The sequence below is a fragment of the Emiliania huxleyi genome (genome assembly GCF_000372725.1).
Source record: "Emiliania huxleyi CCMP1516 unplaced genomic scaffold EMIHUscaffold_306, whole genome shotgun sequence".
Classification (NCBI taxonomy): domain Eukaryota; phylum Haptophyta; order Isochrysidales; family Noelaerhabdaceae; genus Emiliania; species Emiliania huxleyi.
In genome coordinates this window covers 68533-92236 of record NW_005199722.1, presented here as the reverse complement: position 1 = coordinate 92236, position 23704 = coordinate 68533, and the positions used below count along the sequence as shown (strand labels likewise).

The 23704-nt window shown below is 65.3% G+C and overlaps 6 protein-coding genes across 6 annotated transcripts; 1 reads left to right on the top strand and 5 right to left on the bottom strand.

Moving 5' to 3' along the window:
- Positions 1–38: 38 nt before the first annotated feature.
- Positions 39–578, bottom strand: EMIHUDRAFT_368378 (hypothetical protein). Its single transcript, XM_005774842.1, has one exon. It carries the CDS (start codon positions 571–573, stop codon positions 118–120), a length of 456 nt encoding a protein of 151 aa, XP_005774899.1. The 5' UTR covers positions 574–578; the 3' UTR covers positions 39–117.
- A 4909-nt stretch (positions 579–5487) lies between these two features.
- EMIHUDRAFT_458166 (hypothetical protein) lies at positions 5488–11979 on the bottom strand (the record flags this gene model as incomplete). The annotated part of the gene is made up of 16 exons (XM_005774841.1): positions 11393–11979; positions 11062–11225; positions 10609–10879; positions 10333–10457; positions 9965–10150; positions 9665–9872; positions 9298–9585; positions 8937–9223; positions 8720–8837; positions 8524–8553; positions 8210–8434; positions 7756–8013; positions 6791–7684; positions 6635–6676; positions 6351–6520; positions 5488–5509 (listed from the first exon to the last, which is right to left on the bottom strand). Exons 1-16 carry the CDS (start codon positions 11909–11911, stop codon positions 5488–5490), a joined length of 3807 nt encoding a protein of 1268 aa, XP_005774898.1. The 5' UTR covers positions 11912–11979.
- Positions 11980–14645: 2666 nt separating this feature from the next.
- On the bottom strand, positions 14646–15212 carry EMIHUDRAFT_240333 (hypothetical protein; the record flags this gene model as incomplete). Its single annotated transcript, XM_005774840.1, has 1 exon — positions 14646–15212. One exon carries the CDS (start codon positions 15210–15212, stop codon positions 14646–14648), a length of 567 nt encoding a protein of 188 aa, XP_005774897.1.
- An 822-nt stretch (positions 15213–16034) lies between these two features.
- Positions 16035–18334, bottom strand: EMIHUDRAFT_116744 (hypothetical protein; the record flags this gene model as incomplete). The annotated part of the gene is made up of 2 exons (XM_005774839.1): positions 16035–16421; positions 16499–18334. 2 exons carry the CDS (start codon positions 18332–18334, stop codon positions 16035–16037), a joined length of 2223 nt encoding a protein of 740 aa, XP_005774896.1.
- Positions 18335–19384: 1050 nt separating this feature from the next.
- Positions 19385–22213, bottom strand: EMIHUDRAFT_116743 (hypothetical protein; the record flags this gene model as incomplete). The annotated part of the gene is made up of 4 exons (XM_005774838.1): positions 19385–19995; positions 21253–21426; positions 21574–21684; positions 21790–22213. The coding sequence occupies 4 exons, from the start codon at positions 22211–22213 to the stop codon at positions 19385–19387; spliced, it is 1320 nt and encodes a 439-aa protein (XP_005774895.1).
- A 557-nt stretch (positions 22214–22770) lies between these two features.
- Positions 22771–23381, top strand: EMIHUDRAFT_240329 (hypothetical protein; the record flags this gene model as incomplete). Its single annotated transcript, XM_005774837.1, has 2 exons — positions 22771–23280; positions 23358–23381. The coding sequence occupies 2 exons, from the start codon at positions 22771–22773 to the stop codon at positions 23379–23381; spliced, it is 534 nt and encodes a 177-aa protein (XP_005774894.1).
- Positions 23382–23704: the final 323 nt, after the last annotated feature.

Below are 23704 nucleotides of genomic sequence, written 5' to 3'. Positions count from 1 at the left end.
GTCGAGCACGCTAAAAGAACCCTGGACACAGATCGCACGGGCGGGGACCTGATGAATTTTGGACCTCAATACGCTCAGTGTCCGGCCCACACGCAACAGACAACACGGCTCAAAGGGTCACTCCTTCGTCCCCGCCAGCATGGCCTTGGCCGTGCCATCGCCGTACACCGCATCGAGGGCGAGGCTGCGCTCCTCGGTCGGTGCGAGGCGTATATACTCGTCAAACGCCTTCAGGCACTTTTGCAGCGCCTCGGCCGCCACCTCTGCCTCTTGCCGTTCGCGGGGCAGCCCCTGCTGGTATTTCAGCTCGTCTCGCAGCTCGGCGAGCTGCGCGAGCACCTCGTTGCGCAGCAGGTACTGCGTCGTCTGCTTGGACGACGGCGTCGAGCCGCCGAGCAGGTACGCGTTCGCCTCTGGGCTGCCCGAAGCGTAGTAGATGTTGTCGCTGTACGCGTTGAAGGCCCGCTTGAGCGCAACCGTCTCGAACGGCTCGTCAGTCACGACGCCGAGGATTCGCGGCCACTCGGACGGCGTGCTCAGCGCCGGCTCGAGCGACCGCAGCGTCTTCTGCATCCGCACGACCGGGATTAGCAGCAGCGCCGGCACGGCGGCGGGAGGCCCGCCCGGCGCGAGCCCCTCCTTGCCGCCGTACTGGACGGCGTCCGCCTCATCCTGGAGCAGGATGCGCACGCGCTCGAGCCATTTGGCCTGCAGCGGCTCGCGGTCGGGCGGCGCCAGGCCGGCGCGCTGCTGCCAGCTCTCAGCAGCGAGCGACGCGGCGGGAGCGCTGGCGAGGGCGGAGCCGGCAGCGGCCCGGAAAAGCAGTTGGCGGCGCGAAGCGAAGCTGGTGGCGCCCGCGAAGGATGCGAGGAGGGCCGCGAGGGCGCAGTTGCGGGCGTGGCGGGCCATCGGCACCAAACGTATTAGTGGCTGGCGGCTCGACCCTTCGCGGAAATCAAGACCCTCACCAACTCGAGCAGCCTTCGGTGAGTGCCTCGACCCTTCGCTCCGGAAGTGAGAAAACCGAGACGGCCGCCGCGGAGACTCAAAATCCCTTGTAATGTTCGTAAGTGGTAAGAGCTACATACATGTGCACTGAAAAACAAAAAGAGATCGCGAGCGCGCGAGGCGCGGGTGCTAGCGACTTACGAGTTATGTCGTACGGCTTCACAGAGATGGCCGAGTCCCGAGATGCTACTGGTACGCTGCCTACTCGAGTAAGGTTTCCTAAGGATTTTTGCTAAGATGTAAGATTGCGAGAGGCCCATGAGCGGCCATACGGCTTTCATCTTAGGGGACCCCTAGGGTTCTGCTGGGTTTTTAGGTAGGGTTCTGAGGGCCGGATTTTACCTTTTTTTAAGACCTTTTAAGAAACGAGGAGGTTTGGGGGCTTAACTTGCCATTTAAGAGATTGCAGGCACGGGGGGTCCCTCTTTTAAGACCGTTTAAGAAAATCGGCCTCGCCGGCATGCGTCGCTGGGTTCCGCGCCGTTTTCTCCAATTGTCCAATACTGCTGTTAGTAGGCTCAAACCCGCCTCTGAGGGGACAAGGGTAAGTAGGGTATAAAGTATCCGTACGGCACGAATGGCTGGTTATACTGGGGTACATTAGGAAGTCAGCGCCATACTGCCATACCTGACAAGGACTCACACTGTGGTAGGTAGGGCCAGGTATCCGTACTGCTGAGTGCTGTAGCAGTGCCCAGTGCGCCCGGTACCCGGATACCGGCGTCCGGCCTCCTCGTACTGCAATACTGCAAGAGGGGCGGCACAATACTGCCATACCTCCCACACACAAGTGTCGAAGTATGTATGGCGAAGCATGCATACTTCAATACCACAGACTTCGCCGCTTGTACGCGGATACTGCAGATACTGCAGATACTGCAGATACTGCAGATACTGCAGATACTGCAGATACTGCAGATACGGGTGGGTGCCAATTGCGCTATACAACAGCGGCTGCGGCACCCCACAGCCTCGGTGGAACAGCTGCCAAAAGCAGAATATGCACTATTACGAGGGGGGTGTGGCATCTCTTGCGAGTCTCGCGAGGGGCGCCTACTAACCTCGCTTGCGAGGGGCGTGTGGCATGTCTTGCGGGGCTCGTGAGGGGCGCCTGCCAACCTCGCTTCGTCGAAGCGGCGCTTCGTACACACAACCACCCTGCCGCAACCGTCGCCGGCGCGCGACACGTTCCCGTCGGCCGGACTGTCCTCGTCGAGTGTGTGTCGCCAACCAAGGCGGGACGCACTCAGGGACGGTGCCGACGAGACGTGAGCCACGGTTGCGTGCAGACATGATTGCGTCACCTGGTGGGTCGCGGCGACACACGCGCTCAGGAGTGCAAGCTTGAACTTTGCAGGCATTGGCCGCCGCTGCCGGTACAGTGCATCCTGGCAGAGCCAGCGCGGCGGCGGCAGATCTGGGCTGCGAGGGTGGTGCTGCCACACCCCACCCGCCTGTTGCCACAGACGACCCGGATACCGCGGATACTGCAGATACTGCAGATATTGCAGAATACCGCAGATACTGCAGATACTGCAGATACTGCAGTATACTGCAGATACTGCAGATACTGCAGATACTGCAGAATACCGCAGATACTGCAGATACTGCAGATACTGCAGATACTGCAGATACTGCAGATACTGCAGATACTGCAGATACTGCAGATACTGCAGATACTGGAGCGCGCCCCCGAGATACCTGGTTACTTGGGGGGGTTGCGGGACCACGTAAGGAGTGGTATCCCTGTACCCATACTTGCGGGTGTGACGCCGCTACCTGTGTACTTGAGACGAGTTGCAACATACTGCCATATGTGCGTCTCAAACTCCCCATACCAGCATACGTCTAGCTATGCGTCTACGAAGTATCTTTAAGTACCAGCGTATGCCTACCTGGCGCAACAGCAGGATTTACCTGCCTACCCCGAAGATGGAAATAGATACCCCGATACGTTCATACCTCACGCATACCCTACTTCCCCCTGTCCCCTGAAGACACATTTGTAAGTCTGGTGCACTGGCAGGAGCCATCCATACCTCGCATAGGGGACGCGTGCTAGCTGACTGTAGCCAGCTTCCCGGCCTGTCTACCGGGAGCCTCCCGGACCATCGAGCATCGTGCACGTCGTCGTCGACCTCGGGAGCTCTCCCGCACCGTTTATGGCTAGTGCCATTTCACTGTGGCAGAGCTCGCGTTACAAAGCTTTGATTTTGACCATTTGCGCCATTTGGTACCTCTCGGTGCCTTCCAGAGGCAGCTGTGACCCCGCCGAGTGGACGGGGGCACTCGGCAGGTGGCGCGGAGTGCCCCCGTCCACTTGGCGGGGTCGCAGCTGCCTCTGCGCGTCCTGGGGAGGTACCGAATTGTCGCCGCCGGAGACGACTCGACGCCGCTGAGATCGGAGATCAAGCTCTGACAGGTCGCACGTCGCTCCTTTGACGCCGACGTGACTCACCCGTGCAGATCACATCAGGACACGGTCTCGACGCGCTCGGTACGACGCCTGCGACCCGTCTCGGGTCAGGTGGCATGACGCTCATCTCGCCCGCCAGCGCTGCCATGCAGGCTGCCACGACGAGGTCGAGCACGCTTCTATACGCTCGCCCAGCCTTCCTTTCCATCCCATAAGGTAGCCTGGGAACGGTGGCGGTCAGAGGCAAAGCCTACGAGGGGTGGTGGAACCACATGTCACGGCTACTGCCGGCTCGACCCCACGATAGCCTCCGGAGGCTGACTTTGAGGCACAACCATCGGACGATGTCGACGAGTTGGGTCGCTCTCGCGGTAGCCAGATGACCTCTCATACTAGGAGCATCGGCCATGGCCGCAGGGAGCGCGGGGGAGGGCGCTGGAAGCAACACGGAGCTCCGTTGGAGGCGTTTTCAAGATTAGCGTGTCAGAGTGAAATGGCACTAGCCTATGCGTTTAAGACCGTTTTGCGTTTAAGGAATCGGCGGCCCAGGCAGCCTTAAAATGGGCCCGGGCCCGTTTTAAGCTGTTTAAGCCGCAGGCGCCCCAGGGCCCACCCTTTTAAGCCTAGCTACAAGCTAGGGCGTAGGGGTCCCCTCGAAGGCTTAGGGTACCCCTAGGGTTCTGAGGGCCGGATTGTTTTAAGACCTTTTAGGAAATGAGGAGGTTTGGGGGCTCAAATTGTCATTTAAGAGATTGCAGGCACGGGGGGTCCCTCTTTTAAGTCTGTTTAAGAAAATCGGCCTCACCGGCACGCGTCGCTGGGTTCCGCGCCGTTTTATCCAATACTGCCTTTACTGGTTGGGTAGTAGTCTAAGTTCTGAGCCTCGCGGCTTAACGGGTCTAAGTGTGGCTAGCCACGCTGGAGTGCTTACGCGGTCTAAGATCAGCGGGAGCCTCTTACACCGGCTAAGTCGGCCATGGCACGCGATATACGGCGCTCGCGCCCAAATTTTCTTCGCCTGCGCGGCGGGCGATCGATCCTCCTCATGCTCAGCAATCGCCGCCTCAGCATCCTCCTCTTCCGATTCTCGTTGCTGCTTCTTGAGCGCACTTCGGCGACATCTAGCCAAATAGTTCTCACAAATAGCCTCAAGCTCAAACAAACGCATGTCAGAGAAGCCTGTGTATGCTGGTCCTCTTTGAACGATCCGCGCGTGAGGTAGCATAGGGCCTTGTTGGCAGCAGCCAGCTTGTTGCGCTGCTTCGTTGCGATGAGCTGATTGGGATCGCAGAAGTGCATGCCAAGCACCGCCACGATCTTGAAGCAGAACACATCGCAACCGCATCGTCCGCACTGCCATCGGCATGCCGCGCCCGCCGCTTCGCCGCAGCCGCCTTAAGGCACGCATAGCGGCAGCACATGGTACGGTGCGCGTACTTGAGCAGGCGTTGCGCGCCGCAAGTAGCGCACTGGCCCTGGGAGACGGCGATATGGCGTCGTGCGCGACATACGCTGGTCGGGACCGCGTCCAGGTATTTTTCGGGTAAACCTGGACTTTTGCAGGTTTTACCCGGAGTTGGCCTCGTGTCGTCTAAGTTCATGGCCCCCGGCCTTCCAGCGTCTAAGTCTGAGCCCGGCTCCGTGCGGGGGCTAAGTTGAGCGCTCGCTCGCTGCAGAGGCTAAGTGTAGAGCGACCCTCTAGCCCTACTACCCAACCATTCTGCCTTTATTAGGCACAAACCCGCCTCTGAAGACACATCTGTAGGTCTGGTGCACTGGCAGGAGCCATACTCGCATAGGGGACGCGTGCCAGCTGACTGTAGCCAGCTTCCCGGCCTCCGGCGTCTACCGGGAGCCTCCCGGACCATCGACCTCGGGAGCTCTCCCGCACCGTTTAAGCGTTTAAGACCGTTTAAGGAATCGGCGGCCCAGCAGCTCTTAAAACCGGCCTAGGCCGGTTTTAAGCCGTTTAAGCCGCAGGCGCCCCAGGGCCCACCCTTTTAAGCCTAGGGGTACCCTAAGCTCGAAGGCTTTCATCGACGCGACCCCCAGACTGGGGACAGTTACAGCTTACACAGGTCACAGCTATATCCACAACAACGCGGTCCGGTTCAGTGTGTGAGCGCACCGTCGACCGCCACAGCACCGTACACAATCCCAGAAGATCAGCATGCATGATTGTCTCGCCCGTGTGCAGTGCCGCGTGTGCTCAGCCCTGCGAGGGCCGCAGCCCACAACAAGTCGGCGAAGCGAGGCGCTCCGGCTCGCCTCGCGCGTCCAACGCGCCAGAGCAGAGCCGTTGGCGCCGTGCGCGCCGCCGCCGCCGCCGGCTCAGTCCATGAAGTCAGACTCCGAGCCGGACTCCTCGTCCGAGTCGTCCGCGTAGATCGACTTCTTAACCGCGGCCGCGGCGGCCGCGCGGCGGGGGGCGCCGCCGCGGGCGGGCGCGGGCTTGGACGGCGCGCCGTCGTCGGACGCGGCGTAGTCGTCGTCGTCCGAGTCGGCCGCCTTCTTCTTGGCGGGCTTCTTGGCCGCCTTGGGCGCCGCCGCCTTGGGCGCCGCCGCCTTGGGCGCCGCCGCCTTAGCCGGCGCCTTCTTGGGCGGCGCCTTCTTGGCCGCGACCGGCTCCGCGTCGCTCTCGTCGGAGGCGTCGAGGTCGAGCACGTCGCGCGGCGGCGCCGCCGCTTTGCTCGGCGCCGCCTTGCTCAGCGGCGACGGCTTCTTGCACGGCCGCTTCGCCTTTGGCTTGGGCAGCGGCGAGGCGGACGGCTCCGACTCGTTCTCCGAGGCGTCCTCGCTGCCGTCCGAGTCATCGTCCGACGGCGCCGCGTACTTCTTCGCGGCGGCGGCGGCCGCCCGGCGCGGCGCGGCGCGGGGTGCCGCCGGCGCCGCCGGGCCCGCGTCGCTCGCGTCGGAGCCGTCAAACTCGGACTCCTCGTCGCTGTCGGCGACGGCGGCAGCCTTCTTTGCGGGCCGCTTGGCCGCCGCCGGCTTGGAGGCGGCGGGCTTGGCCGCGCCCAGCTTGCGCGCCGGCTTGTCGGGCTGCGCGTCCTCGATCATTGCGGACCAGTTCGTGCCGTGCGACGCCGCCGCCGCCTTGCGCGCCAGCCGCTCCATCAGAGAGAGCGGCTCCTCCTCCTTCTCCTCGACGGGCGGCGCGTCCGCGGCGGCCGACGGCGCCGCCTTCGGCGCGCCCTTGGGCTTGGCGACCTTGCGCTCCTTCTGCACGAGCGGCGCGGCCGGCGGTGCGACCTCCTCGGAGAAGACGGGCTCGGGCGCCGCCGCCGCCGCGGGCGCCTTGCGCTTGGGCGGCGCCTTCTTCTTCTTTGGCTTGTCCTCGTAGTCCGAGTCCGACTCCATCTCGACGTCCGAATCGTACGCCTTCTTCTTGCGGCCGCCCTTAGCGCCGCCCTTGCGCGCCTTGGCGGCCGCACCCTCGGCGGGCGCCTCGAGCGCCGCCTCCCACTCCGCGAGCCCCGCCTCGAAGGCGTCGAGGTCGGCCGCCCACAGCTGGCGCGGCGAGGTGGCGAGCAGCGTCTGCAGCTCCGCCTCCTTGGCCGTGCACTCGCCGCGCAGCTGCTCGACGCGCTCGCGCGTGAGGCTCCACAGCGGCATCGAGAGCAGGTAGTCGTACCCGCGCGCCGACGCCGACGCGCCGCCTTCCGCCTCGCCCGCCGCCTCCTCCTCGCCGTCGTCGCCGGCGGCCGCGCGCTTTGGCGCCGGCTCGAAGGGCGCATACCCCTTCTGCGCGAGCTCGGCGACGAGGTCCGCCTTCTTGCGGTTGGCGATCTTGAGCTCGCCCGAGATGACGGCGAGCACGAAACGCATCCGGTTGTCGAGCTTGGACCACTCGCCCGTCAGCTTGTCCTGCAAATGCAGCTTCCGCTTCTCGTAAAACGAGAGGCGCAGCGCGTAAAAGTCGCGCAGCACCGCCTCGACCGCCTCGTACTTCTGGATGCGCCCCTGCGCGTCGAAGAGCGTCATGTTGGACGTCGAGATGGACGACGACAGCTTGAGCGCCTTGTGCAGCCCGACCTTGTTCGCCGCCGCCGCCGCCGCGTCGGAGGCGAACTTGAGCGTGAAGGAGACGGTCGTGTCGGTGTGGTTCTCGCGCAGCTCGGCGAGGGCGCCCGCGAGCTCGGCCGACTTGGCGGCGCCGTCGGCGCGGTCGCTCATCATCGGCTCGAGGACCGTCTCCTTGTAGTCCTGCGTCCACTTGCGCACCGGCAGCTCCGAGATGCGGAGCGTGCGCTCGTCCGCCTACGGACCGGTGCGCCGATCCGTGAGTGGGCGGGCGGCGCTCAATCGCGCGGAGGCTGTGCTCGTCCCGCCTTTGCGATGGAGCCGTACGTCGAGTACGAGCCCTTCTGGTCCGCCGGCGTGACGGTGCCGGCAAAGCCACGGTACCACGGCGTCATCGGCTCGGGCTCCTCGCCAGCCATCAGCCGGCGGAGGTTGGCGACGATGTCGCGCGGGTTGAAGTTCGGCACCGAGGACGACCATCCGGTGCCGATGCCGTCCGCGCCGTTGACGAGCACCATGGGGAGGATCGGCATGTAGTAGCGCGGCTCGATGCGCTGGCCGTCGTCCTGGCGGCGACGGCGGAGGGCGGTCAGGGCGGCGGCGGCGAGCTGGTCAGGCGGCTGGCAGGGTGGCTGGCAGGGGCAGCGGCTGGCTGGCGGGGAGGCGGGGCCAGGGGGAGCGTGGGAGAAGGGGATAGGCGGGGTCAGGGGCTTGGGAGAAGGGGAGAGGGCGAGGGGGCGAGGATGGCGGGAGCGGCTGCACCTCGAGGTACTCGAGGAGGGCGTCGTCGTGCGGGTGGAAGATGAGGCGCGTCAGCTGCGGCAGCTTGCAAAAGATGTAACGGGGCGAGGCGGCGTCCTTGCCGCCCATGAGCCGCGTGCCAAACTGGCCCGCGCCGTGCAGCAGCGCAATGTTGTTCGAGCCGACGAAGGTCTGCGCCATGCCGACGATGGTGCCACCGAGAGAGGCCTCGCCGTGGTGGTAGGCCTGCGGGGAGCGGCGCCGGCCGGGCGTGAGGAGGGGAGAGAGAGAGGCGGGTCTCGGCGCGTGCTCGGGCGCGCCGAGTGCTCGGCGACGTAGCCGGCGAGCTGCGCCACCTTGACCTCCTGCGGGCGCGGGGGCGGGGGGAGGGGAGGAGGAGTCAGCGCGTGTGGGGAGGCGCGTGTGTCCCGGCGGTGAGGGAATCCGTCCGGCCGCCTGCTTGAGCATCGACTTGCCGCGGCGGAAGCAGGCGAAGAGGATCTTGCGCTGGCCGGGCTTGAGGCCGTCGACGAAGGACGGGATGGAGCGCATGTTGTCCGCGTTCGAGAAGTGGATGAGCTCGCGGTCGACAAAGTCGTGGTACGTGAGGTGCGACTGGGAGTGGTCGACATACGCGTCCGCATCGTACCTTGGGGGTGGGGGCTCGGTCGGTCGGCGCGCCAGATCCGGAGCTGTGGGGCGGGGGCGGCGGTGCGAGGTCGTCGCACGGCGGTGCGATGTCTCGCACCCGCGGAGCCACTCCTTGCGCGCGTCGGCCATCGACTTTGAGAATGCGCGCACGATGCCCTCACGGTCGGCGTCGCCCGTCCACTTGAAGGAGAGCTCGTGCAGGTCGAGGTCGGAGAAATACGCCTTGGCCTCCGCCGCAGAGGAGGTGCCGAGCCCCTTGTAGTACTTGATCTGCCAGCCGCTCGCGGCGGCGCCCTGCTCCTCGCGCCAGTTCTCGTACTCCTTGAGCGTGAAGAAGGCGATCGCCTGCCGGCCCTTGGACGCCTTGACGATGGGCGTCACGAACTCGCGCAGAAAGTCGTGCCTACGCCCGTGCCACAGCGAGGCTCAGGGGCGGGGGTGGGGCGCCGAGCAGCGACGCGCGCGGGGGCTGCGCGCTTCTGCAGCAGCGCGGGCCAGTAGCAGTGCAGGAAGTTGATCACGAGGCCCTTGATGTGCGAGCCGTCGTGGTCCTGGTCCGTCATGATCATCAGCTTGCCTGCGCACGGCGGGCACGGGGTGAGGGGTGCGCGAAACGGGTGAGGGGCGGCCAAGTCGCCGCCCCGCCGCTCGCCGTAGCGCAGCGACTTGAGCGACGCCTCGTCGTCGTAGCTCTTGCCCTGCTGCAGGCCGAGGATCTGCTTGAGCTCAGAGATCTCCTTGTTGGCCTACGGCGGTGGCGATGCGGGCGCGTCACGGACACTGCGCCCCCCCGCCTCCGGCGCCGCCCGGAGCCTCCCCGCTCACCATGATGGTCGAGTGCGCCGCGTCGCGCACGTTGAGCAGCTTGCCGCGGAGCGGGAAGACGCCGTAGTGGTCGCGCCTATCCACCGTCCGGCAGCCGGTGTGCGGGTGTCGGGCGCACCCCTTGCAGGCGGTCGCGCGCCCGACAATCGACAGGCCCGCGACGGCGAGCGCCTTGGCCGAGTCACCCTCGGTGATGATGAGCGTGCACCTGTTTCCGCAGCGGCGGGGAGAGTCGAGGGAGAGGCTCAGGGGTCGAGGCCTCCAACTCTCTCGGCCGGCAGAGGGGAGTGGTCCGCGCACTTCGAGCCGTTGCGGCCGCCCGCCTCGTTGGCGTCGTCGAGCTTTGGGATGCCCGTCAGGCGCGACTTCTTGGTGCCGTCCGTCTTCTTGAGGTCCTTGGACTGCTTCGACTGCGCGAAGGAGAGGATCGACTCGAGGACGCCGCAGTTGAGCGCGTCCTTGAAGAACTTGTCCGACGGCTGGCACCTGCCGGGATGCGCGCCGGGTCGGCAATGGCCGCGGCGGATAGGGGGGCGGCGGCGACAGAGAGTGGTTGCGAGGTGAGGGGCGCGAGAGGCGGCGGTCAGGAGCGGCGGTAGCGGCGAGGGGTGGCCGACGGTGAGTGGCGGCGGTGAAGCGGGGTGAGGGGCGGCGGCGGTGAGTGGCACTTTGAGCCGAAGGCGGACTGCTTCAGCGTCATGTTCTCCTTGGTCTGCGAGTCGAAGGCGGGGTTCTCGATGAGGCAGTTGATGAAGACGCGAAGGTGCCCCTTGACGTGGTTCGGCTTGAGCACCTGCCGGCAGTAGGGGCCGCACAGGGGCCGGGGTCGGTGCCGCGGCGGGGTCAGTGGCTGCGGAAGAGTCGGTGGTCCGGAGGGGGAGGTTCGGCGCCTTCTCGAGCCCCTTGTGCTTCTTCTTGAGGTGCTCGAGGACGCGGTCCACCACCTGGTCCGCCACGTGGTTGACGTGCGTCCCTCCCTTGCTCGTGGCGATCGAGTTGACAAAGGAGACCTGCGCAAACCCATCCTCGGATGCGGCCACCGCAACCTCCCACCGGTCGCCAACCTTCTCGAAGACGCGCGGCACGGCGTCCGCCGCCTGCTTGGGCCCGAGGAAGAGGTCGACGTACGACTTGAAGTCCGCCACCGGCAGCTTCTTCCCGTTCAGGTACACCTTGACCGACGAGTGCGTGCAGCCCGCCATGTCGTACGCGCGCCTGCTCACGCGAAAAGGGGCAAGGGCAGGCGCGGCGCGGTCGGCCGGCGGGGGCGACGGCGATTGCGAGCGGCCGCGGTCCGCCGCGGCGGGGACGGGCGCCGCAAGGAGAGGTGTGGGCTGGCTGCCGGTCGGCGGGCGGGGGCGGCAGGTGGGCGGCAGGCGGGTAGCGCGGCGGCGCACCGCTCCATCAGAGCGACGATGTCCTCGTCCATGGCGGACATGCCAAACTTGGCGAGGTCGGGGACCCAGCTGATCTTGGTGAAGTCCTCCTTGGCCGCCGCCTTGATCTCCGGCTTGGACTGCGCCGTCATGTTGTCGCTCCACTTCATCTTGAAGCGCTTGCCCTGTGGGGCCGCGCGCCGGCCTCAGCGAGGGCAGTCGGCGGACAGAGTGCGGGGCCGGGCTGCGAGCGCGGCGCCACGCGCGTGGGTGGCAGGCGCGGTGGTTCGTCGCACGGGCGTCGTGGCGCGGCGGGGCGGCCACGCGCGGCGGGCATTGAGGCGGCGCGAGCCTCGGCCGAGTCGGAGGTCTCGACGACAAACTCCGAGGAGAAGATGTTGGCGAGCTTGGCGCCGTAGCCGTTGCGGCCGCCGGTCACCTTCTTCTGGTTGTCGTTGTAGTTGGACGAGGTGAGCAGGTGCCCGAAGATGAGCTCCGGCACGTAGATGCCGTGCTCCTGGTGCATGACAACCGGGACGCCCTTGCCGTTGTTCTGCACGGAGATGCGGCCGGCGGCGGCGTCGATCTCGACGCGGATCTCGGACATGGACGTGTCGCGCTGCTTGTTGTCCGCCGCGTTGACAAGGATCTCGTCGAAGATCTTGTACAGGCCGGGCACGTACGTCAGCTTGCGCTGCGCCATCCGGCCGGCGGCGGCGTCGAAGACCCACCCATCCTGGGTGACGGCCTCGACCGAGCCGACGTAGGTGTCAGGGCGCTGCAGGATGTGCTCGCGCTGCGTCAGCTTCTGGTACGTCTGCTCCACCGTGCCGCGCTGCGCGGCGGCGGGCTTTACCTGAGCGAGAGGCATTGTGCCAGAGAGCGAGCGAGAGCGACGAGAGCGAGCGCAGCGAGCGCAGCTAGCGGCCTAGCAGCCAGTTGAACGAGCGCCACGAAAGAAAAGGAAGCCAGCGTGGCGGCGTGCCGTCCTCCCATCCCTCCCTTGGGTTGTCCGTTTTCTTTCTTTCTTTTTTCCAAGTGCTCCAAGAAGAAGAAGCGACAAGGGAGAGAACGACGAGAGTGGGACGACCGCGAGGTGGCATGAAGGTTGCAGCCAGAATCGGCGAGAGACTGCGAAGAGAGAGAGGAAGAGGCGGACGTCCAAGTGCAAAGTGCCCAAGGGTGGGCGACGGCTAGCGCACCACACCCCTCTCCTTAAAATCCCTGTGTGGTGGCGGCGTGCCGTCCTCCCATCCCTCCCTTGCGCCTTGGGTTGTCCGTTTTCTTTCTTTCTTTCTTTCCAAGTGCTCCAAGTGCTGCCGGGCCTGACTCGGGCCGCACGCGATTCCACAAGAAAGAGACAAAACGCAGTGAGTGTTAGAGTTGTTTGGTATTGAACGAACGGATCTTACCCCGCGCCTGTAACCTCTCTTTAAGGTATTGCTAAAAATCTCCGTCAAGAGACCAGGCGCAGACGACCCGACGGACGGCTTCTAAAACGGATGGTGACGGTCGCGACGTGGCGGTGGTCAATATAGAGAGACGGCTCGGAACACGGATGTGACAGGACCATCGGGTCCTTCAGCCACCAAAGTGAGATCACCCGAGTGCCGAGAGCACCTGAGCGCCTGCCTCTGGCCTCGCCTCCCTCTCCTTCAGGCATTTATTCGTGGCATCCTATGGGTCGTCCAGAGTATCGACCTCTGGCTTGTCAGCCGCCCCACCGAGGGCACCATGAAGTATAGCGATCGCCATCTCGCTGGCCTCTCCGCAGGGCCCCCCGACCGCGTCGAACTCATCGGCGCGGGCTCTCTCGGCTACGGGACCGGCCCCAGCTTCGGCTGAGGGCTAACAAGCTGCCGAGCCCAAATCACTGTGTGAGTCGTGATTTCTTGTTGGTTTTCAAAAATCTCTCTCAATGTACATGTAGGACGCATAGCACGAATAAATATGAATAAATATCAAACCGTCGAATTCGACCAACCCTTTTCCTGGCTCACAAGCTAAAGATGTTCACGGGCCCCCACAGGGAGGGAGCCCCGGGTACTCTTTAGCTGTACTCGTCTAGGCAGGGGTTGGAATTCGACTCCCAATCAAAACAAACAAAACCCTGCATCATGACGGGGGAAAGAAAACGGCGAGCGATCCTATTATGCAGCCTGTTTGTCCCCCGATCTTCACGCTGCGTTCAAGCTGCAAGTTCAGTTCGCGCTCCTTCTGATCGTGCGTCCGTCGCTCCGTGCAATTCCTGCTCCTGCCAGCCGCGGGATATGCCACGGTTTGCGTTGCAGGCGCTCACCACCACGCAGAACCTGCACGTGCCGTACCAGGACAAGCTGTGGGTGCAGCTCATCTCCTCCCTCGGCCCGCGCCTAGCCAGGAGGCACCTGCTGGTCGACATCCGGCAGCCAAGCGCGCCGGGCAAGCTGGCGTCCGCGTGCGGCGGCCGACGCGCAAACGCCACCACGCGCGTCCGCCTCTGGGACCGGGAGGAGCGCGTCGAGCTGCAGCGGCTACACTCCTCCCGGCAGGAGAGCCACTGGGCGTGGCGCCTCCTCCCCATGGTGGCCGCAATGGGCATGTCGGCCACAAACTGGTCGGCCGTCTCGCACCGACCGCCGGGGCATTCGGCGGGGTCGGGCATCGGAGGCAAGGCGGCCGCCCTGCTACACTTCTACGCCGCCTGCGAGGAGGAGTTCTGCGTCTTCGCCGACGACGACCTCTTTGCCCATGCGGCGCCGGGCCGCGGCTGGGTCGAGGCGGGCATGGCGCACCTCCGGGCGCACGCCGAGGCGCTCACCGTCTCGCCGTGGCCGTTTGCGGGCTTCAGCGTGGCGGCGTGCCGCTGCGCAGGCCACGCCGCACGCTGCGGGTGCATGCCGGACGTCTCGCCAAAGCCAGGCAACGCAAGCCGCCCCTCATCCCTGGTGCACCGAGACCAGCACAGCGAGCGCATCTTTCTGTACCACGCGGAGCGGATGCGCGCGTTCCTGCGCTCGTCCTCGCCAACCTACCCGCCGCCCGCCGTGTTCGAAGACTGGGTCAACGCGCAGAGCCGCGCCCGCGGCTTCCACCACGGCATCGCCGACGCCGCCCTCGGCTGGGTTCTGCATCCGCCGTACAAGACGGCCGAGCAGGCGGCGCTGTTTGGGACCGGCTGCGGCAGGCGGGGCGCGCTGCTGGACGCGGTGGCGCGCGGCCGTACGCCAGCGGTCAGCTCGTGCGGGCGGGCATTTGCGGCCTGCGGCAATATGGCGGTTGGCCCGTGGACAGTGCTGGCCGAGGCCGAGCGCGGCGAGGCCGAGCAGCCTCGGCGCGAGCCTCGGGGTCGTCAGGCTGTCGCGGCCCATGGGCAAACGGACGACGGCAACTACAGCACTCGGCAGAGGGCTGGACGTTGAGCTGTGCGTTTAGCACTGTCAATGCACTGCACATATGTCGCAGCACGCGCAGCACGCACCCACGCGCCACACCACTCACCAGCCACCACGCACAGAGGATCGCAGGTGGTGACCGCAGTGGACCGCGACCGGCCCAGCCCGCGGCACCCCCACTCAAAACATTACAAAACCACTCTGTCAAAGTGTCACACCGCCCGGCTTACGTTAACTCCCCGCTTCGTCACCCCAGACCGCCTGCCCGCCTAGGGGATGCTCCTCCACTGTGCTCGACGCTCGTCCCTTTCGGTCCACCGTCGTGGTCGTCACACGCAATGTCAGCGTCCCATCGCCTCGCCGCACCACCCGGCGGGTTACGCGTGCGGAGCTCTCGCCTCCGCCGCCGCCAACCCCATGCGCGCGTAGAGCGTCGTACATCCGCCGCTCCTCCGCGGCCCACGCCTCCGCCACGCTCCCTCCGCGCCCCAGCAGCCCGGCGAGGCTGCGGTACGCCTCTGTTGCACGGCGGAAAGACACGGCGGCCGCCTCGCGATCGGCGGGCGGCTGGCGGTCCGGATGGTGACGCATCGCCGCCGCGTGGAACGCCGCCCGTGCTTCATCAACTGTGGCGCAGCGGCTCAGGCCGAGCACCGCGAACGGGTCGGCGCCGTCGTCGAGGGTGGTGCCAGAGGATGAGGAGGCGTGGCGGGCGGCGCGAGTGGATGTGGAGGCACTGGCGAAGGCACTGGGCAGCCTTTGGGCGCACGGCGCTGCCGCAGTTCGCGCGAGAAGCATCGCCTGCGGTGGCGTCTAGGAAAAAGAAGGGTGATGCTCTGATAAGCCCTCCGGATCTTCGACAAAGGTCGGATATTTCTTTTTTCAAAGTGCAAGGTGTGAATAAGATGTTTATGATAGGGCTACTACGACGAACTATGCGGCAATCGACTGGGCGCCTGGCGCCCGACCACCCCCGCGCAAAGACCTCGTAGTAGCCCTCCCCGTAACCGACTTGGCCGGACTTGTCCAGGCCGCTGTCGCCGCGCAGATCGGCGCGAGCAGTGAGTCGCTCGAGGGGCTCTACTGGCTGGCGGTGCTCAAGGGGAAGGCGTACACGCTGGCCGAGGACACGGTCGTCAACACCGACACCATCCCCGCGGGCTATCTCGTGGTCAAGGCGCAGTGGCTCAGGCTCGACACGAGCAACGCGAGTGCGAGGGCAAGCTTCGCTCCTACACGCTGCTCGAGGCCGAGACGCTCATCATCGTATATCACATGGTGCGGCTTGCGCTTCTCGCCCGGCCCGGGCGGCCCTGCGGACCGCCAGCTGAGGAGCGCGCGCCAGAAGCTCTATTATATTGGCCTCAGACGCATTACTCGCTCGAGGCGTGCTGCAGTGAAGACCAGTCTTATCAGTTTGTTTGGAGGCGTCGATTTGTGCAAAAATGTGTGTTAGAGAGCGCTAGATGGCAAAATTTTCTTCGCCTCCGGCGGGGCCGCTCGCCGCGGCGCGCGGGGCTAGAGAGTGACTTTTGTCGATGTCGGCTAGAAGTGCTGCACGTTTTTCAGAATTTCACCCAGAATTTTGGCGCGAAAAGAAATCGCGCTGACTTTTTTCTATCACGCACAGAGCGACACGAGCGCGTTCCTGGGCGACAGCATCTCGCCGTCCCACTCGACGCTCACCCTCCCACCCCTGTCGCCGCACTCGTCGCGCGCGAGCGACGCCAGGGTGTCCACGAGCACCGCGTAGTGCTCGCGGCCGTCGCGGCGCGCCTCCGCGCGCACGCGCTCCTTGAGCGACCCCTTCAAGCAGCAGGGGCAGACCACGACGGCGTCGACGGCGGGGGAGCGCGCGGCGAGCGTGAGCAAACGCGGCGACAGCGCGCCGCACAAATGCATGCCAACCGCGACGCAGGCAGCGGCGTCGGCACGGCACGCGGCGAGCGCTGCGGCGGCGTCGCGCGAGAAGAGGTCGCACTGCACAAAGTCGAGGTTCGGGCGCGCCTGCACGGCGGCGAGCGAGCGGCGGGTGAGCGAGTGGACAGCGTCTCCCGGCGGGCGGTACTGTCAGGAATGCGCACCCTGACGTGCGAGAGCTCCATCTCTCCGTTGGCGTCGAGCATGTGCACTCGCGCGCGCGGAAACTCGAACGAGAGGACGAGCGCCGTCATGCCCTTGCCCGAGCACACGTCGAGCAACGCCGCCCCCTCGCCGTCGGCGGGCATGCCCAGCGAGCGGAGCAGAGTGCGCACCCGCTCGGCGGCAGCCCACGCCTCGCTGCAGTCCTTGCGGACCGACCTGGAGTCGCGCGCAAACAAGCGGCGCACGCGGTCGTCGGCGATCGCCTCCTCGAGCCACGGCGCCGCAAGCAGCGCCGCGAGGTGAGAGCTCTCCCCCTGCCTCCGCCGCAGCGCGTCGAGTGCAGCCTCGGGTGGCAAGCTGCAGCGCCGCGCTGCGTTGTGCCGGCAAGCTTGCACAGAGCGCGACGTCTGCACAGAGCGGGAGCCTTTGTCAATATCGGCGCGCAGCGACGGCGCCGCGACCGTGCCGAGGAGCGCTCTCCTCCCGCTGGCCGACTCTGCATGCGCGATGAGGTCGCCAAGCGCGTCGGCCGGGTGCGGCTTGCGGCAGCGGCCGGTGCGGCAGCCGCGTCCGACGCCGAGCGCCGCCGCGATGGCCGTCCCGCAGTGGCCTTGGAAGAGGTGAGCGCGGCTGCCACCGCAGGCGCAAGCCACCCCCTTGACGTGCTGCCAGCACAGCAGCTGCCCGGCTGGCACTCCGTCGATCGTCGCCTCGGCGCGCGCCTCGCGAGCAGAGTACTGCCACGGAGCCGGCGGCGCGGCGCGGCGGGCGGTCGGGCGGGAGGGGGCGAGCGCGCCACCGCGCAACCGCGTGACCCCGCCAGCGCGCCGCGCCGCAAGCCCGTCCCACAGCCGCGGCGTGCGCGCGCCGCGCTCCGCAAAGATGAAGGCATTCTGGAAGCCGCCCCGCACCTGGACTCGCCTCTCCTCGACCGCACTGGCCCCGCCCTGCCCGGACTCGATGCCCTGGAGCAGGTGCCCCGTCCACCGCTCGAACCGCGCCGCGAGGTGCGAGCGAGGCGGCCCGCGCCACACGCCGCCCGCCTGAAAGCCTCCCGCCGCGGCAACGTCGGCGGCGGCGAAGCGGTGGCGGCCAATCTCAAAGAAGTCGCCGCGGCGCGCGTGGACGGGCGGCGGCAGGCAGCAGGGCTTGAGGGCGAGGAAGGTGCAGCGAGGGTGCGAATTGAAGAGCTCGACCGCGCGCAGTGAGAGGGTGCCGCACAGGTGGACGCCGAGCAGCAGCACGCCGCCGTCCTCCTCCCCCTCCTCGGCGGACAGCCAGCGCTCGCCCAGCGCCTTGAGACTGCAGCGCTTCTTGAGGTCGATCTTGCTGGTGCACAGAGGCACCGGCCACGCGTCAGCGTAGCGGCCCCAGAGGTGCTCCGGGTTGATGTGCTTGTCCTGCACGGCCACGTCGTGCCTTGGCCACGCGTTGTCCACGAGCACGCAGCCACGCACGCGGTCGGTGGGCAGCATCTCGGCGAGCAGCATCGACAGGTATCCCTTGCCGCAGCAGAGGTCCACAATCGTCACACGCCGCGGCTCTGCGGCGACATAGTCACGCACCGCCGCAATCACGGGCGCCGTCTCGACTATCTCTTTGACGAGACGCTCGGGCCGCAGCAGCCGCCGCCAGAGAGCCTGGTTGCCGCGGTAGCGGCGGCGCCACCGGCCGACGCTAGCGACTGCGTCTGCATACACGTCGGAGTACACGTCGGAGCCGGGAGCCTCGGCGAGCTCTCCCTCGAGCCACGCCAGGAAGGCGAACTCGCCGGGAGCGGGCACCGCCACAGAGGAGAGCAGGCGCGGGGCTGTGGCACGAGCGGGAGGCCGCATATTTTCAAAGGCAGCATGCACTGCGAGACTTCAGGCCGGCGAGCCGCGCGCGAAGCCCGGGCAGCGAAATGCCTGAGTCGACGCCAATCTCCGCGCCCTTGTCGTGTCAGTGTGCTAAAGAAAGAAAACAAAGGGCCCAAACGAGGGATGGGAGGAGGCCATCCTCCCTTGGGTTGTCGGAGTTCACCGTGTTCTTTCTTTCTTTCTTTAGGAGGACAGGGTCCCCCCCCCACCTCGGTCCTCGCACGAGCAGGATTTTGGAAGGACGATCAGGAGCACAGGGGGTTTGGTATTGCTAAAAAAATCTCTCTCTCAGGGGGTTCTCCGGTGTCAGTGTCTCCTTGTGTAGTGCGCAAGAATTCTTTTGTGCATAATATACACGCTGGGTTCCGGCTCCTAGCCAATTAGGGGGTCTGTTCCCCATGACTCGCGCCAAAACGCCCTTCCTCCCTACCTACCCCCAGGCCGCGCAGCGAAGCGAAAAAAGACGAAAATAGGGGGTACTTGTAGTATAGTAGGGTGAGAATTATGAAAAACGCCGGAATTCGGCGAGTCGCAATTACATCCTCTTTCTCATCTTTGGCAGTCAAGTTCCAGTGTCAGTTTCTTTTGTGAGGCAAGTTTCTTTGTGCGCGCCAGTAGTTTTCTGAAAAATTCTTCTTCTCTGGTAGAGCGGCGAGCGGCTTAAAGTACCCGGACGACACCAATAAGCTAGAACCCGCGCTTACCGACAGACTCACACTCAACTACAGTTGCAGGAGCTTGGCCGATCGCGCCGCCCACCCGCTTGGCTGTAAGCGCGCGGTGGACCTTGCAGGCCAGTCGCCAGGCCGAGCCACAAACGATGCCATCGCGTCACTTTCCCTATGGGGTCAATCCCAATAGACAGTCCTTCATCCACCAGTCCTAAGCGCTAAGGGGAAGGCGCCACTTGTTTTTTTCTCCTTTTCAGCCCGGCTCCTACGCTACGCCCTCGCTCGGAAGCAGCGGTGCAGTATCCGCCAGTATTCTCCAGTATTCTCCAGTATGCCCCAGCACCACACCAGTCAGTCACCAACCACCCGGCACCTCGAAATCACCGAAGGCCGCCGGCGACGCGAGCTCGCTCATAGCTCCCGGCACGTACAGCCGCCCTCCCGGACAGTACCATCTGGCAAAGACCTGCTTCGCAGCCCGCATGATCGCAATGTTCACCGCACCGCCTCGCCCAAGCAAGGCGACGGCCGTCGCGTTCTGCGCGTCGCTGTACCACTTGCGGAATGAATTTGCGCTCGCCGTGATCGCTGACACATCGCCACCGATCGCAGCGATTGCGCCTGTGACCACCGTCCGCAGCTCACGCACCAGCTCCACGCTCACACCCTCGCGTCGGAACTCATTGAAGTAGCCGCCCATCGGGAAGGTGTCCTCGCCCGGAACACCCGTAGCCACCCGCCGCCCGACTGCGTTGAAAAGGCGGGCAACATCCGTCTCGGTGATGCACGAACGCTTGCACTCGTCAATCACGCTCACGCGCGCGCCCGTTTGCACAATGTAGAACGACTCGATCACCCCCAGCACGCAGTCCTCCCGTCGAAGGTAAGAAGCCGCGCCAGTGTACTGCTCAAGCTGCTCTGTCTCCCACCGCACCAACGCGTCTGGTGCGTCCGCTCGAACACTCCCTGCGCCGCTCGCGGCACGGAGGCCGTCCCAACGCCCAGTGCGTTCAGCGACCTGCCCTGGTACTCCTTGGCACGTTGAGCACGCCGCGCCGCCTCCCGCCCATTGGCGTCGGCATCCCGCAACTGCGCCTTTGCTTCACCACAGTGACCGCACTTCGTTGATCGTGAATCATTGGGCGTCTCGCGTCGGCAGTAGCTGCACTGCCAGTGCATCAGCCGGCGGTCCATCCGCTTTGTCTTCCTCGCTCGCACCGGCCCGACTCCACCACCACGGCCACAGCCATCGGGCCGACCAATGCTGACTGCACGAGTCAGACAAAGGAAGAGTGCCTCCTCCAACGAAACCGCTGATCGGGCCTGCCAATTGCCCCATCCACTGAATGGGTCCGGCGTACAAAGGCACGCTCGCCGCCGCCAGTAGGGGCTGCAGCAGCACCACCTGTACCGCTGCTCTCGGCGAGGCAGCAGGCGGCGGCCGCTGCTCCGGCGACCGCTGCTCCATTCCCAGCGCCGTGTCTCCGCCTCTCCCCATCAACGTCGGCGCGATTAACGGCGGCAACACCAACCTGCGGTCAGCTACAACTACCAACCCACCTCTGAAATGGTGCCACAACCCTTCTTGCCCGGCATAGCAAAACCAAGCGGCTACAGTACTAGCCCGCCTCAACCCACTTTACCCATGTACATACTATTATACTACTTGTACTCGAGTAGCCGTCTAGGTGGTCTTGGATAGCTTGAGCACTTGAGCACAGGATAGGGTCGATTCCGCATGGTACGGGACCCCTCGATCGTCTCGCCCTCCCTCTTGGATAGCTCGCTTGGATAGCTCGCTAGTAGGGCGGGGTTTGAGGTGCCACAGACCTCCACTGCGTCACTGGATAGGTGGATAGATAGGTACCTTTAGGTAGGTAGCGCGTGTTCTTCTCCCGAACCAGCCGTTGCTGCGCCTGCCTGGGCCCTGGCGCTGGCCGCGCAGACGCGGGCGGGGGAGGGAGGGAGGCAGGAGGCTGCCTGGCTGGAGCACAAGGTGCGCGCTTCAAGAAGCGACGCGGCAAAGGGTGCGTCCCTCTGGGGGTCGCGGGGCTCCCCCCGGCCCACACCGTGCGCCGCGCCGCAGTGCGGAAATGGGACCCCGGCGCTCATCTCGCATACTCGCTCATACTAACCGACTTCCCGAATGGCGAATGATCACGGTTGATCAGAGGGCAGATTTGGAGAGATCTCTCGAGGAGTACATACAGAATTAACGCTCACCGTCCGAAGCAGATTCCATGAGCGCCGACTTTTCGGGGCTCGCAAACGGGAGAAACTCCTCGCCCAGTTGCCGCGAAGCGCCCTCCCCGTCGCCGCCAGAGCACGGGTGCGGCCGCAGCCCAAAGCCGTGCGGGTGGAAGAGCACGAGCGACTCGAAGCCGACGAGGGCTGCGCCTGCGCGCGCGGGTGTGTGCGGAGGGCCTGACAGCGTACCGCCGGCCAACACTCGAGTGGTTCTGAGCGGCGCACTTCTGTGGCAACCTCCGCGCGCGCTCTGTCTCTCTCAGTTGGCCAAGCGAGCGCGCGCGTGGCCGTGCGCACCTGTCGCCGCGCCGACCGCGATCTTGGCGGCGAGGCGGCGCGCCTCGTCGCCTGGTGGCAGGAGCGGCTCCGCCAGGCCCCCGTCCTTGAGCAGGTTCGGAAGCAGCACGCCTGTGGGGTGGACGAGCAGCGGGGCGGCTCTGCAGAGGCAGGCGGTCTGGGCGGGGAGGCGCGGTGGGCGTGATGGGTGTCCAGCCACAGGGACGGCGCACGCACTGGGCAGCATGAAGGTGACAGCCATCATGAAGGCCGCCACCTTGAGCGCGGTGTGCGGGTCTCGTCTCGAGGCGACGGTCGAGACTCCGTGCGAGATGCCTACGGAAGCGGCGAGAGCGATGGAGGCGGCCGACACAAAACACCGTGTGTCTGGCGAAGGGCGAGAACCGACGAGGGATATCCACGAGATGAAGGAGAAGGAGAAAGACGTGAAGAGATCGTCGGGACTAGACAGGTAAAGCCTGCCAAAGAGGCCAGCGCGCGTGCTCTCCGAGGAGCAAAGCACGTTGGCTATGATGTCGACGTTTGACATGTAGAGCGTCAGCGCTCCCGGCAGACGCCGCTGCAGCAGCCACGGTATGCAGTAGAGGAAGAAGCAGCAGTATATCGCGAAGCCAGCGAGATCGTCCACTGCTGTGAGCATCCGAGTTGCGGAGCACTTTTTGACCGTTGCGGTCGTGAGAGGGGAACGCCAACGATGTCTGCAACGCCGTTCACCAGAGGGCCGTAGACCTTAGTTCACAGCTTGATGTGATCAAGAGAAGATGGGAGAAGGAAGAGGCAGACGCCCAAGGCTGGGCGACGGCTAGCACCACACTCCTCTCCTTAAAATCCCTGTGTGTTGGTGCCCCCCCCTTGGGTGTCCTTCTTTCTTTTTCTTTGGGAGAAGGAGAGTGGGTGGGTGTGGCTGTTATCAGCTGGCTGTTATTGATCTACGAACACCCACCGGCAGATCTTGGATTCAGTTCTTGGATCGCGTCAGGGCGCTATTCTTTTTCCTTCGCGGCAACGCGATGGCGGCAAGGCCTCTCTGCGCGCCCGCCCTCGCCACGCCGAAGACCAACCGACGTCGGACCGCGGTGAGACCACGCCGCCCCCCGCGCCCGCCCGCGCCCGCAGCGTGAACACATACGCGCGTCCCTCACCGCACGGAAACATACGCGCCAGCCGCGCAGCAGCCTCACATGCAGCGCCGACCGCATGCTCGCGCCCTGGGCCGCCGACGACCCGGTCGGGCGGGCTGCGCGGCCGCCGTACACCATCAGGCAGGCGCGCGACCACTCGCAGCGCGCCGCAGCCCACCGCGCAGCCCTGCCAGCCAAGCCTGCGCCTCAAAGCTGCACAAACAGGCGCACAACAGAGTACAGCACACAGCACGAGCAGAGACCTACACCTCCACGCGCTCCGCACCGCCGCGCCGATCTTCGCGCTCCATGTCAAGAACACGGAATCGTCAAAATTTGTCTCGTCGAAAGCCAGGGCGGCATCGCGCCGCCGACCAAGAGAATCATCTTCAACTTCGCCAAAGAGGTCGGCAGCCCGAGCGCCGTGGTCCGCACCGACTACGGCACAGCCTCCGGCAGCGCCCGGGGCTTCGCCCAGCACCACTCGCAACAGCTCTCGCGCGCCGCCGTCTGTGGCGACGCGCAGAACATCAACAACGCTGCTCGCAACATGCGTGTCGCGCACTCATTCATGACCGGTCTCAATGTCCCCCCGTCCCCCCCCCCCTGCGCGCGGGCCTTCTAGGCCCGCGGGTAGTATCCCCCCATCCCCAGGGCCTCCAGGGCTCGCACCTCAACCTCTCATAGACCAGCGCACAGCGACATCTTGGAGCACTTGGAGCACTTGACGCGATGTATTTTCTTCTCAATGACAAGGCTGGGTTCCAACTTTTTCCGGGGCGTGGTATGGTAGGCTCGGCGGCCCAAAGGCGGGGGGGGGGGGGGGGGTATGGTTCTGACCGCTCAAGGGTAGCCCTACCATACCCCAAGCAGGTCTTCCAAGAGGCGGGGGGGTATGGTCTCGAGGTGGGCTGGCCGTTCTACCATACCATACCCGGAAAAAGTTGGAACCCTGTGAGAAATGGCACCGATTTGCCACCCTCGCCCCGCGATCTGGTTCGGCGGACCTC